Source organism: Equus quagga, chromosome 3, assembly GCF_021613505.1.
Source record: "Equus quagga isolate Etosha38 chromosome 3, UCLA_HA_Equagga_1.0, whole genome shotgun sequence".
In the NCBI taxonomy this organism is placed as follows: Eukaryota; Metazoa; Chordata; class Mammalia; order Perissodactyla; family Equidae; genus Equus; species Equus quagga.
This window is the reverse complement of record NC_060269.1, coordinates 79,890,146-79,905,839: the sequence shown is the minus strand read 5'-3', so window position 1 is coordinate 79,905,839 and position 15,694 is coordinate 79,890,146. Positions and strand designations below refer to the sequence as shown.

The following is a 15,694-nucleotide window of genomic DNA, read 5'->3' as shown; positions in this document are numbered from 1 at the left end:
CTTCTCAGACTTAGGTTTCTCAGATCGAAAAATAATAAATTTAGGTGTTGGGAAAACTGGACAGCCACATGCAAAAGAATGAATTTGGACCCTTACATTATACACAGAAATCAACTCATATTGGATTTGAGTCTTAAATATAACCCTGAAAGGGTATTACTCCTAGACGAAAACAGGAGAAAAGCTTTGTGACATTAATCTTGGCAATAATTTCACTGATATGACACAAAAAGTACAGCCAGCAAAACCAAAAATAAATAAGTGGGACTACATCAAACTGAAAAGCTTCTGTGCAGCAAAGGAAACAACACAGTAAGAAGGCAGCCTACAGAATGGGAGCAAATATTTGCAAACCATATATCTGATAACAGCTAATCTCCAAAATATATGTGAAACTCCTACAAGTCAGTAGCAAAAAACCCCCCAGTAACCCAATTGAAAAATGGGCTAAGGACTTGAATAGGTATTTCTTCAAAGACATATATACTTGGCCAATACGTATATTAAAAAAATGCTCAGTGTCACTAGACATTAGGGAAAAGCAAATCAAAACGACAAGGAGATATCATCTCATACCTGTCAGGTTGGGTGTTATGAAAAAAAAAAAAAGACAAGAACCTTGCATACTCTTGGTGGAAATGCAAAATGGTGCAGCTACTATGGAAGACAGGATGGAGGCTGCTTACAAATTAAAAATAGAGCTGCCATATGATCCAGCCCTCCCACTGCTGGGTATTTATCCAAAGAATTGCAATCAGGATCTCAAAAAGATATTAGCATACCCATGTTCATTGAAGAACTGTTCATAATAGCCAACATGTGGAAAAAACAAAATGGCCATCAACAGATGAATGGATAAAGAAAATGTGGTGTATACATGGAGTACCATTCAGCCTTTAAAAAGAAGGAGATTCTGCAATATGTGACAATATGGATAAACCTTGAGGACGTTATGCTAAGTGAGATAAGCCAGTCAGAGAAAGACAAATACTTCATGATTCCACTTACATGGGATATTTAAAATTGTCAAATTCATAGAATCAGAGTGGAATGGTTGCCAGGGTTTGGGTGCAGGGGGAAATGAGTAGGTGTAAAGTTTGACTTAAGCAAAGTGAAGAAGTTGTAGGGATCTAGTCGACGATACTGTATTGTACACTTAAACTCCCTTAAGAGGGTAGATCTCACGTTAAGTGTTCTTACCACAATAGAATAACATTTAAAATAAAGAATAGGAAAAAATAAAAACAACAAGTTTAGATTAACTGTTCTTTCAGACAGAGCTTTTTGTTCAAAAGAAGTCTTTTCCAGAAGCTGTTTCTGTAGGATAGATGAGATCAGCATGTTCTTCTTGGCGATGAAATAGTGGGAGGAGGGAGTGGTTATAAAACTCACTTTGCTCTGTTTGCCCCTATGCCTCAGCTGTTTGAAATCTACAAGAGGAGATGATCGGGGCTGGCCCCGTGGCCGAGTGGTTAAGTTCACGAGCTCTGCTGCAGGCGGCCCAGTGTTTCGTTGGTTCGAATCCTGGGCGCGGACATGGCACTGCTCATCAAACCATGCTGAGGCAACATCCCACATGCCACGAATAGAAGGACCTACAACGAAGAATATACAACTATGTACCAGGGGGCTTTGGGGAGAAAAAGGAAAAAATAAAATCTTAAAAAAAAAAAAAATCCACAAGAGGAGATGATCTTTCAGTTCAAAGATAATTTGGATTCTAGATCTGCTTAACCAGCATCTTTTGAAAGGTCTAGCTCACACTTGGACTGAGCCTTAGGAAAATCTACAATATGGAGATAAATAACATGATGAGTAAACTACTCTTGAGGGGGGAGGGGTTGCCTTCGGCACTCAGTTGTTTCCAGTTATTATGGGATCCAACTTAAGGATGTTATGTCTTGACTAGCATATGCTGTTTTGGGGACTGTGGTATTTGCTTTCATTTTTGGAAGAAATTCCTTTTCCGTCTGAGAATAATTTTCCTTTCCTCCCTGCCCTTAGGCATTTAAAACATTTGCTTGACACATCTGCATTACTCCTATTTGGCAACTGTAGTCACTTGTCTTAATTTTTCAGGACAAGCAAAGTAAAGTTGGAGCTTTAGGCTCGCTGAAATCATCCTATCAGCTGAAATATTTCCTTGTATAGTGACTTCTTGCTCTTATATTTCTAGGCAAAACGTAGCGTACTCATAAATTGGAGGAAAAGAATAAATATTTTTTTGCTTTACATTTTGCTTTCTCAATGTTATAAAACTTGGGGGAGGTAAGGTTTAAGAGCCTATTGGAGACCTAGTCCACTGCTACCTTAATTTAAAATAGAGACAGTTAATGGCGTTTTGCTTCTTTTTATTGTAAATATATTCTTGTTTACCTCACCATAATCTCTAAAAACAGAGACCATAAAAAATGGCAGAGGCAAAAGTCTCAGATATAGGATCAGAACTTGTCCCAAACTTGATTGGTGGGGTGAACTGTTTGGCTGCCTCCCCAACCTTCCTTTGCCAGCTTCTCTCCTACCAACGGTCCTTGGTTTCTTTCTGAGTATCAGTGAATTTCCAGGGAAGCTGACTTCACCTCCTGCATGCAGTTGGGATCAAGACAATCAGTGTATTTCATCCTTCTGGCTCTAGTGATGTATGCAGGGTGGGTATGTGACCTAAGCCAATTCAATCAAAGTGAATCACAGAGCTTTCATTGAGTGTTTTAGAACAACAATGCCTTCTTTCTTGGTGAACTTGAGCAAGGGGAGTATTTGGCCTCAGGAGTTGCTGGCCTCTCTGTTGGAATAATGAGCTAAAATGGTATAGTGGAGAAATGGGTCCTTGGTTATTTCATTGAACCATTGGATCAAGCCTTACCTGAAGCTCATACCTTATTTTAAGCTCATTCTTAACTTTTCAGTTATTGGAGCCAGTAAAACTTCTTTACGTGCAAGTTAGTTTGAATAAATCATTGGAACAGAATGAATTTTGCCTGACACATCAGAGCCTTTGGTTCTTTTGCCTGGACTTTCCTAATTTAGTTTGCTTTCCTAGAAGTAAAATCTCCTGTCTGCTTGGACCTTAGTTTCCTCGCCTATTAAATGAAGAGTTTATTGGACTGTACAAAATATCTGATGGATCACCTTTTTTCTCTACTTCCGAGAAGTGGAACTCATGTCTGTTAGATTAGAAATTTGTCAGTCTCCCTCTTCCTATTCACAAAGATCCATCCTGCTGCCGTCCAGACTCTAGGAATGTGGATTCCTCCAATACTATACATAAAACAGCATGAATGTCATAAATGCTTCAGGTCAATTTCACAATCTGTGATTACCTCTCTCCTTTTTTACCTCAGAAGTAAATTTTTCTTTAGAGATGCAAGTTTTGAGAAAGATATAGACATAGGAATGATGAAAAGTGATTATTTTTCCATTACTTTTCCTCTTAATCTATAATTAAGAAACAACACATGACTAAAGGGAAGCTAAGAATTAATGATGGCAAAGGTAAGCAGTCTGTCCCAATATAAATCAGTTCATTTTGCTGTTGTTTTTTTAATAACATACTGGCTTCCTAACCTTAGCCAGCTATATCCTAAATGTTGTCAGTAGTTAAAAAATTATTTGAAAGTGGTTTCACAGATAAGCCCAAATCTTTCACCTAGTGTTAGAAAAACAACTCAGAGCAGATGCCTTAATATTCTAAATTCATGTCAAATTCACATGTAAAGAAAAGCACAGAAGTGCTTTGAAACTTGGACATGGTACTGGGGGAATTTCAGTGAGAGTTTGGATATTCGTAAGGACTTTAACCATCTATTCAAAAAGAAAAGGTAAGTACCAAGTAGATTTTTAAGGCTGAATGGGTGGTGATTTGATGATGGTGGTGGTGGGGGGTGTTGGTGAGAAATAACTTTTATTGGACTGTGCCAAACGGTGACAGGCAGCAATCAGGGCTTTATAAGAATTCAGTGAATGGTAATTTGCAGCAATCCAATTTCATGCAGCAAAGATTACCTGCAAGGCACAAATTTCTTTTCTTTTTTGAAAATGACAGCTGTGATATGTGTGACTCAATGATGAATGACTTTGAAATACTGTTTATGAAAAATAGGTGTGCCACTCCAGATTGCGCTGCAGGACATCGTCTGAACAGATGTTTTACAGATTTTGAAAATTGTGTATCAAATTCTTTTTGGCCTTATCCGTAAAGAAAAATTACATGATCATATTTATGCCTTACATGGCTCTAATTTTTCTGTTGTGCTTGCTAGCTATACTTTAGCAATGAGTTTTCCTGCATTCTGAAGTATTACTTGAATTAAAGATACTTAAATTTTACAATTTTTGTTTAAGGCCAACCATAATATTAGCCTAGAGGAGTTTGCCCTGGAGTTCTGATGCGTCTGCCATTTTGGATGGATGCTCCAGGGACCTGTCTTATTTTGTTTCTCTCAAAAACACCTTGTTAAATTTGGTGATCATGTCCAAAGTCAGCAATGCATGCTGAGTTTCATGGGTTATTTGGCTGTACATTGGGTTGCATTTTTTAAAGCTGTCACTATTTTCATTCAATCTTATAGTGTTATATTGATTTATGGTTTGTATGTGTGTGCGTGTGATGGCTACATTTTCTTTTTTGTAGTTTAAAAAAAATAGTTTAAAATAGTACCTTTAAATTTGTTCATAAGGTGAAAATCTAGTAGATAACTTTTAGAAAACAGTTGACCTCAAGTTACCTTATGTGTTGGCTTTTAAAAAGCATGTTTAATTTAAATCATTTTGTTTTATTTTGAAACTTAGTAAAACGATAATTGTTCCTGTGGTAGAATAGTAGGAGTTACTTTTAAAAAGATATTTCCTTTCTAAAAATTGACCTAATATTTACTTTCTTCGCTTGAAAGTTATTTGTAAATAATCCATTCATCCAAAGTTCTTGAGTTTCCCTGACAGTAACTAGTAAACTCAGATGATCCTGACACAACCAGTGCAGGTCACAGGTGTAGAGCACGAGCAAGGGGCAGAAGGCCCTCATGGACACTCGCTGTTGGTCGCTGATGAATTGATTCACCTCCAAACCTGCATTAATGCATTGACATTTTCAATTAAATTCAGCAAATACTGACAGTATTGCTATGATCAGATTGTTGGGCACCTCCAGATGAGAAATAGCTGTGGCACATTTCCTGTTCCTCATGGAGCCAATGGATTACTAAAGGCATAAGGCAAAAGCAAAAGTAAACAATATTCAAGATGTACATAGAAACTATACAAGACACAGGCATTCTGTGAGGGCTCATAGAAGGGCAGGGTCAGAGGTGGATAGGGAAAAATAAAATCATTGTGAAGGAACCAGTGCTGGAGATGATTATTGAAGCATCAGGCAGCCTTTTTGGTGAGAGGAGATGGGAGGAAGGGCATTCAGTTGGCAGAAATGGCTGGAGTAAAGATAGGGAGGTAAGACACTAGGAAATGGCGGAGAAACGGAGTTTCAGAATTGTGTGCCTTCATGAAGAAAACTGCCATATAGTAAGTCTTAAATGCCAGGTCAAGAAGTGTTTTCTTAATTTGCCAGGCAGAGGGGAACCATTCAAGGTTGAAAAGCAGTGACTTGGAATTGGGCTTTATAGAGAGCAGTTGGAACTGTGTTTAGGAAGAACTGGAATGCATTCGGAAGTTGCGCAGATAGTAAAGGGCTGAACTGCATTGTGGCAGAAGTAATGGAAAGAGACAAATTCCTGACACGTTGAGTATGTGGAATCCATTGTATTTGCTCACTCTTGGATACAGAGGATGAGGGAGACTTGCCTTAAGGATAGCTCCAAAGGGTTGAGGCTGCGTGTCTCTGGAATGTTGGTTATTTTATTAACAAAAATTGGGAAGTCAGAAGAAGGAGATGTTTGTGGAGAGGAAACATAGGAATTAGGTAAAATGGGCTTCACATGTGCTTTTTTTTTTCCATAGCTCTGGTAGGAAAGTCTCATCTGATTGTTAAATGTGTGTGTGTTTTTTAAGTATTAGTATCTGCAAGTCGTTCTAATTGGTATGTGAAATTCTTTTATAAATTTCTTAGATTTGGAGTTATGTGCAAAAAACCCTATATTATTCTGCGTGATGGCAGACCAGTTACATTTTAGTCTTGGCAAACTAAAAACAGTTCAAAGTGTTGAGATCTCAATCTACTTTCTGACTGATCTTCTGGGGCAACACCGGGTGGGACCACCTCTTGCTGTGTTGTCATGCAAATGAAGTGAAAGGCCTGAAGTTTTTTCTAGAATTCTGCTGTAAGACAAGAGGAAAATATTGTTTGGCCAGATGCTGTGGAAATAAACAGCTGGCTGAAACTGCTGCCTTTTTGCCTTAGATATTAAAACATGTTTTGGAAGATGTATAAACCAGGGTCCTTATTTGTGCTTTTTGGTCTTTGGTTCATACTAGATATTTTACCTGCTTATAGCTTGGTAAGCGCTTTTATGTACCAATATTCTTTACAAATGATAACATGCAATTCTTGAATTCTTAGAAGGTCCTAGACCTTATTGAAATGATTAGTGGGTGATATAAGGTGACTCATAATAAATACTTCCTGTACTGCAATTAATATTTAATAATAATCAGTTGAACAACAAATAGGGTAACTTCACTAAGTCAAACAAAATCTATGGCATAATTTAGTTGGGTGTTATATTTCTATTTTATAAGTTTTACACTTGCTGTATTTTCCAAATGTTTTAGATAAGGTTAAAGTGATTTTATTTATTCCCTTCAGATTCATTTAAAAAAGCAAATATAATGATTTATGACACAACTCACTGAATAGTTTTCATAGCACATTTACTTGAAACCAGCCAAAGCCAGTGCCTCCTAACAATTCCAGCTTCCTCAGACTGCGGAATGTGAGACTTGGCGAAGATAATGGTTTAAGAGATTCCCAAATGCTTTAGTACAATGAGTGTCCCAGAGCACTTCCCTTGCTTCCCACTGAGGTTTCAGTTGTAGTCAGAGCCATCATTAAACATTTGCTTGGTATTTCTTTGGGGGTTGTGGCATATTTTAAAAACTTGGACAGGGTGACACGCAGTGGAGAAAAGTAAATTAGAAACAGTTGGAACATTGAGTATGTGCTAGGAGCTATGCTAAAACTATTTTCTCTGTGTTCTCACATCATATTTGCCCCTTAATAAGTTTTGTGTCACTCTCTTATCATCTCACTGCTAAAACTGTTTTTGCAAAAGTCATGAATTACCTCTTTTGTTGCAAAATCTATTGGCCTCTTTTTAGTCCTTTGGCTGTATCTCGGATCATTTGCCGCTTAGATGTTCCCTTCTCAGAACTGCTCTCTCGTTCTTCTAACCCGCTTCTTACCACCTGTGCCGCTGCTGCTTGGTTTCCTTTGCAGGTTTCTTCACTTCCTCTGCCTCCCTTGTTGGTGCTCTGAGAGTTTAGTCCGAGGCTTTCTTCTCTGGCCGTCTCCTGGTTCATTCTGTCTACTTTCATGACTTCATTTACCAGTACTAAAAGCTGATGGCTCTCATGTTTTGTGACCCCACAGCAGGTCTCTCCCCCAACACCAGACCCTTGTGTTGTAGGACTTCTGTGCATGTCTCCACTAGGAGTGTAAACAGGAGCTGCAAGTTTGACTTGCCCCATGTCCCAAACTAAACTCATCTTCCCTTCCCCTGCCGGATTTACTTCTCTTCCTGTATATCAATAAACTTCACTATTATTCTCCCTGTCGGTTGCCACAACGAGAAACTGAAGAATTGTCCATGATATCTTGACTGCTGTCTGTTTCCTCAACTAAGTTTTTAAATCCTGCCTATTTGCTCTCTTTAATACTTGTTGCGTATGTCCACCCTTCTCGATTTTGATTAGCACAGCCTTGGTTTAGTATTCTGTCACTTCTTATCTGAATCATCATAACTGTCTCTTAACTGGTCTCCGTGTAGCCAGTTTTGCTCCTTCCATTCTGGTATCTATTTTATAGTCAAAGTGACTTTTGTAAAATTCATTCTTGAATGGTTCCTCAGAATACAGCACAGAAACCTCATTATGGCATATGAGACTCTTGAATATATGGTACTGCTTAGATCTTTGAATCTCATATTTCATCACTTGTTCTGTGATTAACTCGCGGTAGTCTTCAGCACCTATTCCCTGCTGTTCCAGGTGAGCTCTCCTTCACTTCTTTGTGCTCTTGTGGCACACTGTGTTGAACTCTAAGACAACATATTGCAATCATTTGTTTTCTTTTATTTTTTCCTGAGGAAGATTTGCCCTGAGCTAAACATCCATTGCCAATCTTCCTCTTTTTGTTTGTGAGCCACCACCATCGCATGGCCACTGAGAGACGACGAGTGGTGTAGGTCCACACCCAGGAACCAAACCCTGGCTGCCAAAGTGGAGTGTGCAAGACTTAACCACTAGGCCACCAGGGCTGGCGCCAATCATTTGTTTTTCTTATTCTTCATTACACTTTTAGTATTGATGGATAGGGACTATGATTTTTTTCCATATATACTTATTTCTTGTAAGTATTTAGCATAGGACTAAATATTGTAGGTATGCAGTAGAAATAGTGAGTTAATGAATCACTAAAGGAAGATCAATAAAATCTACATTCTACTCTCAAGTATCTCACTGCCTAGGGAGAAGTTTTGCAGGTACAAATGATTTTTAAAACCCATCAACAAACAATTACAATATAGTGTGGTATGAGCTATTAAAAGTCATGTTTTCAAGTAGGAAATGACTAAATGCAAATATCTCAAGAGACTGTCTCTTCAAGATATGTAATAGAATTCCACAGAAATGTTCATAGCATTCAACTGTGTTTCTTTGAAATGAGGCCTTATTGTAACACTTAGATTACTTTATTGACTTTTTACAACTTTACCCTGTCTCTTGTTTTGTCAGTTTTATGAGGACTCAACAAAAGTGAGAAAGGATGTATTAAATTTTTGGATATCTGTTTGGCTAGCTAGGAGGCCTGAGGGTTATTGCTTATTTTTCTTTTCCTTTCTGAAACTATTACAGTAATTTCTATTGTCTAATAAGATTTCAATTGATTCTGGCCTCTGACTTTATGCTTTATAATTAACTCACTAGTTACAAGAATTATAGTGGTTTTTTTTTCCTATCTAAAACAATTTAAGAGGACATAATGCATTTTTAAGAACTTGGGCCTGTTACTTTTATGATCCCCTAGATTTAAAAATGCCATTGTGGTTTAATTTTCCTCATAATAATGGAGCAAAATAATGTTGAAAAAATTAATGACACCTTCTGATTTTTAAATTTTAAATGACTGTGTGTCAGGGACTGTTAATGTTGCTTAGAATAGTGAGCACTTGTGAACATTAACTCTGTGATGGCAGGGGCAGGATCTTTGTAGCTGGTTTTCAGATCTGGGCCCTAGAATTCTGAGGGTGTCTAAGGAGCTGAGCACGCAGAGAAGGCGAGGAGCGGGCGTCAGGCTGCTGGTGAAGTTCTGCAGCCCTTCCTTGCATTTTCCGCTTTTCGCTCATATCAACTGCTTTTATCTGTGATCTATTGGAGTTTTTAAAAAGATATTATTAAAGGGGGAAAAAACTTCTAAAATACCTTGAAAACCATTGGTTCACTTGATGCAAATATTCAAGGAAATCACCTTGTTGACAATTGAGAAAACTCACAAAAATAGAAAATGTGTATTTCTTTCACTGACTACTCTTTCCATGTGTCACCTACAGTAACGTCCTCAAAGACAGTGAGGGGAGCTGTACATTTAAAAGTACTAGGCAAGCAGAGGGTCCTGTCTCATCTGTTTTCCATCAAAGACTTTCAGTTGCCACGTGCTGTTTCCATTGTCTAGTCATTAGAACCTGTGAACCAGGGCCTGACAAAGTTGGGGGCATGAGGTGGAAATTTAGGGGATGGTGAGAAACAGAATTTTAATGCTTCTTAAGAGCAGGGGAAAGGGTTGCTGATCTTCTCAGTGTCATGATGTTCATATCATAATGGTAAGTAGTTTCGTGCCAGGAAGCTGAAGGGTTAGGTCAGAGTTTTATAGAGTTTTTGGCCAAAGGCTGTTCTAAGAGAAAAGTTAATGTTTAAAGGTGCTGACCATTGCCCTAACTTACTCTTCCATTCTTTTGGTCCCTTACTTCTCTCCCCTGCCCCAAATAGGGTTATCCTAGATGCAAAAATCCAGGCCACTACCATAGTAACCACACAAATAGAGCACAAAGGGGAGTGCTATTTGCTTTAATTTCATGGTGATGGAAGGAAAACTACACGTGGAGATGCATATAGGTGACATAGTTGATGGTACAAAAATGTGTCTATAAGTGAGAGGCTGGAATGGACTTTGCCTATAAAATAATTTGTTTCTTAAGAAGCAGAATCTAGGGAATAACAGCATCTTTTAAACACTTTAAAAAGTTGGCAGTGTTGATTCAAAATGCTATTTAAAAACTCACTTTCAAAATATTTTTTTGGGAAACTATAACTGTCAATTTGAAGGATGAGATTCTTTTCAGCAGAGCTTGTAAAAATATCCATTGCCATATGTGAAGCAGGTTTAGGGCAGTTTATCATGGATAGATGAGTTTGTCAAATACATACACACATCCACCCCTTTTTTGGCCTCAAAGGAGAAATTCCAGGACCATAGATAAAGAAATATTGTACATTTTTACAACACTTCTCACAGATAAGTGGACATTTTATTAATACACATATTAGGAGGAAACAGTAGTTAAAGAATAGGGATTAATCATAGTTGGGTCAAAGATAGTATTGGACGTTATCAAGGTTTCCTGGACTTGGTTAGAGTTGGGGCCTTAGCAAATGGTTGATAAGAACATCATTCAGAAGGGTCTGACTCATCCTTTATTCTGCCAGTGATTTTACAAGGCTCGTCATCTTCAATAAAGGCAACCTTACTGGGCTCACACCATTTTAGTAGCTACAATAGCTTCATTTCTAATTATAAAAGCAGTATGTGTTCATAATTAGAATTGTCTTTGGTTTTACTACCCAAAGAGAACCTCTGTGAATACTTTGGTGTGTCTTTTTTTTGTATGATGGTGCATGTCATATACAAAAGATGTATGTATAGTACATTTTTATATAATGTGCATACAGAAATTAAAATTGGAATCAAACTATGCATATGGTTTTATAAACTGCATTTTTATTTCATTCATTTAACAATTATTCTTTGTGTGCCTGCCATAGTCTAGGGATTTTCTGTCTCATTAAATGTTCCTTGAAAGCATGACATTTAATGACCTTTTAATATTCCATTACATCATGATTTATTTAACTTTCTCTTATTGTTGGACATTTACATTGTTTTGGTTTTTTTGCTATTATAAACAATATTAAATCATTATCTTTTTACCTCTCTAATTCTTTTCTGTTTCAGTATATCTGAAGCATTATTTCCTGAAGAAAAAGTCCAGGAAATGTAGTTATATCCTAATAATCTTCAATTTAATGGCACTATGTTTGGGGAAAATTGGATGAACTTAAGCCTTTATAGAGCCCAAACAATGGGATGTTCAGGAGAAAATGTAAGCCATAGTTACCATGATCGCCTTTTCAGTGATCCAGCATTCTGGATGGCTTTTAAGTGGTCTAGACTTCAACATCACTTTAGTGTAGGTGTATCAAGTCTCTAACATAGTGTGATTGCCCAATATCTAACAGATATTTGTTATGACAGAGGTGTCATTGTGAAGTGAGTCATTCCTTTCTCATTACTGTTCTCAGAGATATCTGAGATATCGCAACACCCAATTCTTATGCATAAAACAGCTTTTTGAGCCTAATTATCTCACACACTTCTGGGTCATTGATGCTATAAAAACATTCCACTGCACCATGACTCCACTGAACAAAAGATAGGAAAAATTTAAGAGAAAAGAAAATTCCTACAGTGCATACATATTCTATTGTGATGTATGATAATCAACAAAATTTGCTTTTATTAAATTTCCAACTATGTATGGTATGTGGTTCTTTTAAATACACCTTGCAGTAGTTAATGGCTATAAGGTGAAAGATAACCCATATTTCTTTCTCTCCCTTCTCTCCCCTCCCTCTTCCGCTCTTGAGTATGTGTGTGGGTAGGTGTGTGTGGGTGCAGGACGCACTCACATATCTGTTTTTTCAAATATTCCATTTGGTTCATTTCAGTCATTTGTAGTATCCATAAGTACTTAGTCACATGTTTAATCTTCCCATGAAATGCTTCAGAGATTCATCATATGAAATCATAGGTTTCTCTTTAGTGCTAAGTCGTAGCAAATTATCATCTTTTTAAGGTTGATTTTGTAGAGTGTTAAATGGTATTTAAATTTCCTTTAGATATGAAGCCATTTATTTTTCTCCTAATCACTTAAAATAGCAAGAACTAATCAACTGGAGTTTTTCTCATTTTTAGAAATACCCAGTCTACCCCTGACTTCACGTGCGTGTTTCTGCCTTTAGGTCAGTGGGAACTTTTTCCAGCCATGTTTTCTTTTTTCCCTTCATTCCTAATTTCTCTCAGGAACAAATGGTAGTATAGTTAAGCATTAGAAACTTGTTGCTGAAGGTGCTAACCTAAACATCAGTGCCAGGATACGACTGAGACTTAATAGACTAATTAATTTGTCTACTGCCCCCCTGACCTGGGAATTACATATAATGGGCTGTACTTATGGAACTGAGAGTCTGGGATCCAAAGAAGAGAAAAATGCAACTTTTGTGTGCTTTATACATCAACATGCAATTAATACAGTGTTCTTTTAGAAAAAAAATTTTTCAAAATGGAACTTTATTCCACCACATGTTTTGAAAGTACAATACTGCAAGATTCTGTGTGTCTTTTTGTTTTAGCTTTCTATCTTTTTGATTTATAGTAGTACTAAACAAGACCCTCACATTATTTGATCCAAATATGCTGTTGACCTCTGGAGGAGCCAATTGTCTAGAATGTCACAGTTGCTGTATTATCTATTCCAATGTAATATGTTCTCCTAACAACCACAAAAACTCCTAGAAAAAATAGGAACTTAAAGCTTGAATGATATTTTAAAAAGTGTTTGTATTCTGAATTCCTGACTATGCTGTTCATGCTTCTTTCAGTAAGCAGATTAGTTTTATTTCCTCATATTTCTTTTCTCACTGTTTCTTCATTTTAGAGACAGTTAAATATACTTCAAGGGCAGTGAACATTTGACTGCCACTGAAGTCATGGCTCTGGACAGAAGCTGAATCAAATAAATCTATTTGTATTAGCCTGTCAGTGTATGGGTTATGCATCTCTTTGGATCTTGTGAACTTACGGAGGTATCAAACTGTTTCCTGTTAGGATTTTATTTAGAATGGAGTTTTAATATTTTGGTAGTTTGTGGATTTGGAAGCATTTATTAGACCACCAAATGTCTCTTCAGCACATGGCAGGCACTCTTCTAGGCACTGCTGATGACGTGGTGAACCAGGCTGATGGTTCCCAGCTCTGCTGAGGCTTACGGTCCAGTATCGGAAGTCACACACAAAGTAAACCCAAGGAGTAGTGATATCACTCAAGACAAGGCTGCCTACTTACGCACACAGTGAAACAGGGTGAAAGGAGAGAGTGACTGGTATGTGTGAGATGCTATGTTAGCCGAAGAATTTAGGGAATGGCTTTCAGGGAGGCAATATTAGGGCTGAGAACTAAACAGTGCGACAGTAGCCTTTGGGTAGATGCTGTTCTCATTCAGTTATTGGCAGTTACTTTACCTGAAAGGACATGCAAGATTTCATAGACTTCCCAGCATAGGCGTAATGCGTGGGTGGACGTGGTGGAGACTCAGAGGACCTTAGCAGGATGAACAAAACAAAGAGATAGTGGCATATGATTCACGGGGAAAACCCTTTACCTTTCTAATGTTCTGTTGCCTCTAGTAGTGGAGTGAAAGGTTTAGTTTTTTTGTGCATTTTTTTGTTGTTGTTAAAATATAATGTGAGCCTCACCTTGAATTTTTTTTTCATGCAGTTATTTATTATTTTGTTTTATAGGTTTCAAAGTGGTCAAGAGAGTGAATGTATCTGAAGTGGATCTGTCTTGTATAAATCATCAGCAGCATTGTATGAAACAGATATCAGCAGCATATTTATCTGGTTGGTATTCTAAATCAAGTTTGCCATGATATACACCTCATAGAAATTAAGTTGGTGATATTAAGAGAAAAACTATAAAATGAGTTTGTGTGTCAAGTTATATTGCGGCAATTCACCATATGTCTAACCAGGTCACATAAAAGTTAGTTAAGGTGTGAAAGCAGTAATTTAAATTCCTCGGGGCGTGGAGGGAGGCACTAGGGAAGGCAAGAAGTCAAATGGCATAGAGGCCAAACAGAAAGAGTGACTGTAGACTTTATTTACTGCCTTCAAGTGAATTTCACTTGTACCCATTTTCAAACGAAAGCCTGATGAACAGGTCTGTTTGTATTCCCTCAGTTTGACAGGTGGGGGTGGGCAGGTGTGATGGAATTCTGTTATCTCTGAACACTTAGTGTTTGAAAGACATTCCAAGATCAGTAGCTAGATAAACATGGTTTCCAGTTTAGGCTTTAAAATATTAATCTTGACCTGTTTCTTCTTGTTTTTACATTGAGAACTGCAGTTTTAAAGATAGAAAAAAGTATTTAATTTATTCCAGAACTAAGAATGGATTTGACTTTCAGTAAAGATCATGTTAAATGTTGATATTGCTCAGAGTCCTTTCCTCGGCTCTCCTCTCTTCTCCCTCAGTTTAATTGTTTTCATCCACACCTGGGCTTTCAATGGTCATGATTCCATTCCCTGCATCTCTTAGGTCAGATCCTCATAATTTCTCAGTTATACTCAAATAGCTTCCTAACATCTATCCCCTTTTCCTCCTTCCAAACTGTCTACCATTCCATCAGCTGAAGGGATATGTGATCCTACCACTCTCCCCTCCGTGACCCCCAGCGCCTCCAGGATTATGCCCTGTGGCATATAGGGCCCTTCAACTTCATCAAATCCTTGTCAACGATTCTCCCCTTGTCATTTGTCACTACCCTTTCTGTACCTACACGTACAGCCTATGAATTTTCTGTAGTTCCTCAATTTATGTGCTGACTTGTTCATGCATGATTCTCTTCCTTTGTACTTGCTGTTCCCTCTTTCTTGAATGCCATTCCTCCCTTTTGTTTACTTGGCAGATTTTTATTTAGCCTTAATGATTTCATTTAAAGCAACTATGTCTTTCTCTGTCATACTTTCCCTAGCAGAGTTAGGTAGTTCCTTTCTGTCCTCCCATAATGCCTTGAATACATTTCTGATTTGATTCTCAATATCCACCTTAAAATGTTTTCATGTCTCTCTTAGTGTTCTGTAATCTCTTTATGGACGGATCTTAAGTATTAGAGATTCACTTGTCATGTGTTGAATGAACAAATTGATAACTGCTCTATGTTTAGTACTGTGCCATTTATAGTAGAAGAAAACTTAGAGGAATATGATTTCATTTCTATCCTCATAAAGTTGTGATTTTATTTGGTGGGCAAAGAACACGTGAAATAGGGAACACAACATAAAGCATAGTATACAAATGAATTATTCATATTTTAAAAGTATGGTATATGTATGTGTACATACACACAGTGGGTGGGGGGACGGGCAAAGATCAAGTTTAAGTTATGAGACAGGCTTCATGGACTAGATAAGA

At 37.5% G+C, this 15,694-nt stretch overlaps 1 protein-coding gene across 5 annotated transcripts in view; it reads left to right on the top strand.

Moving 5' to 3' along the window:
* BMPR1B (bone morphogenetic protein receptor type 1B) overlaps positions 1-15,694 on the top strand; it is a 321,441-nt gene that overhangs the window by 94,592 nt on the left and 211,155 nt on the right. For all 5 annotated transcript variants that reach the window (XM_046657287.1, XM_046657286.1, XM_046657285.1 and 2 more), the window contains one exon: positions 14,020-14,121. In XM_046657287.1, coding sequence (XP_046513243.1) covers positions 14,091-14,121 — 31 coding nt within the window. In that variant the 5' untranslated portion in view covers positions 14,020-14,090. The remainder of the gene's footprint in view (positions 1-14,019; positions 14,122-15,694) is intronic.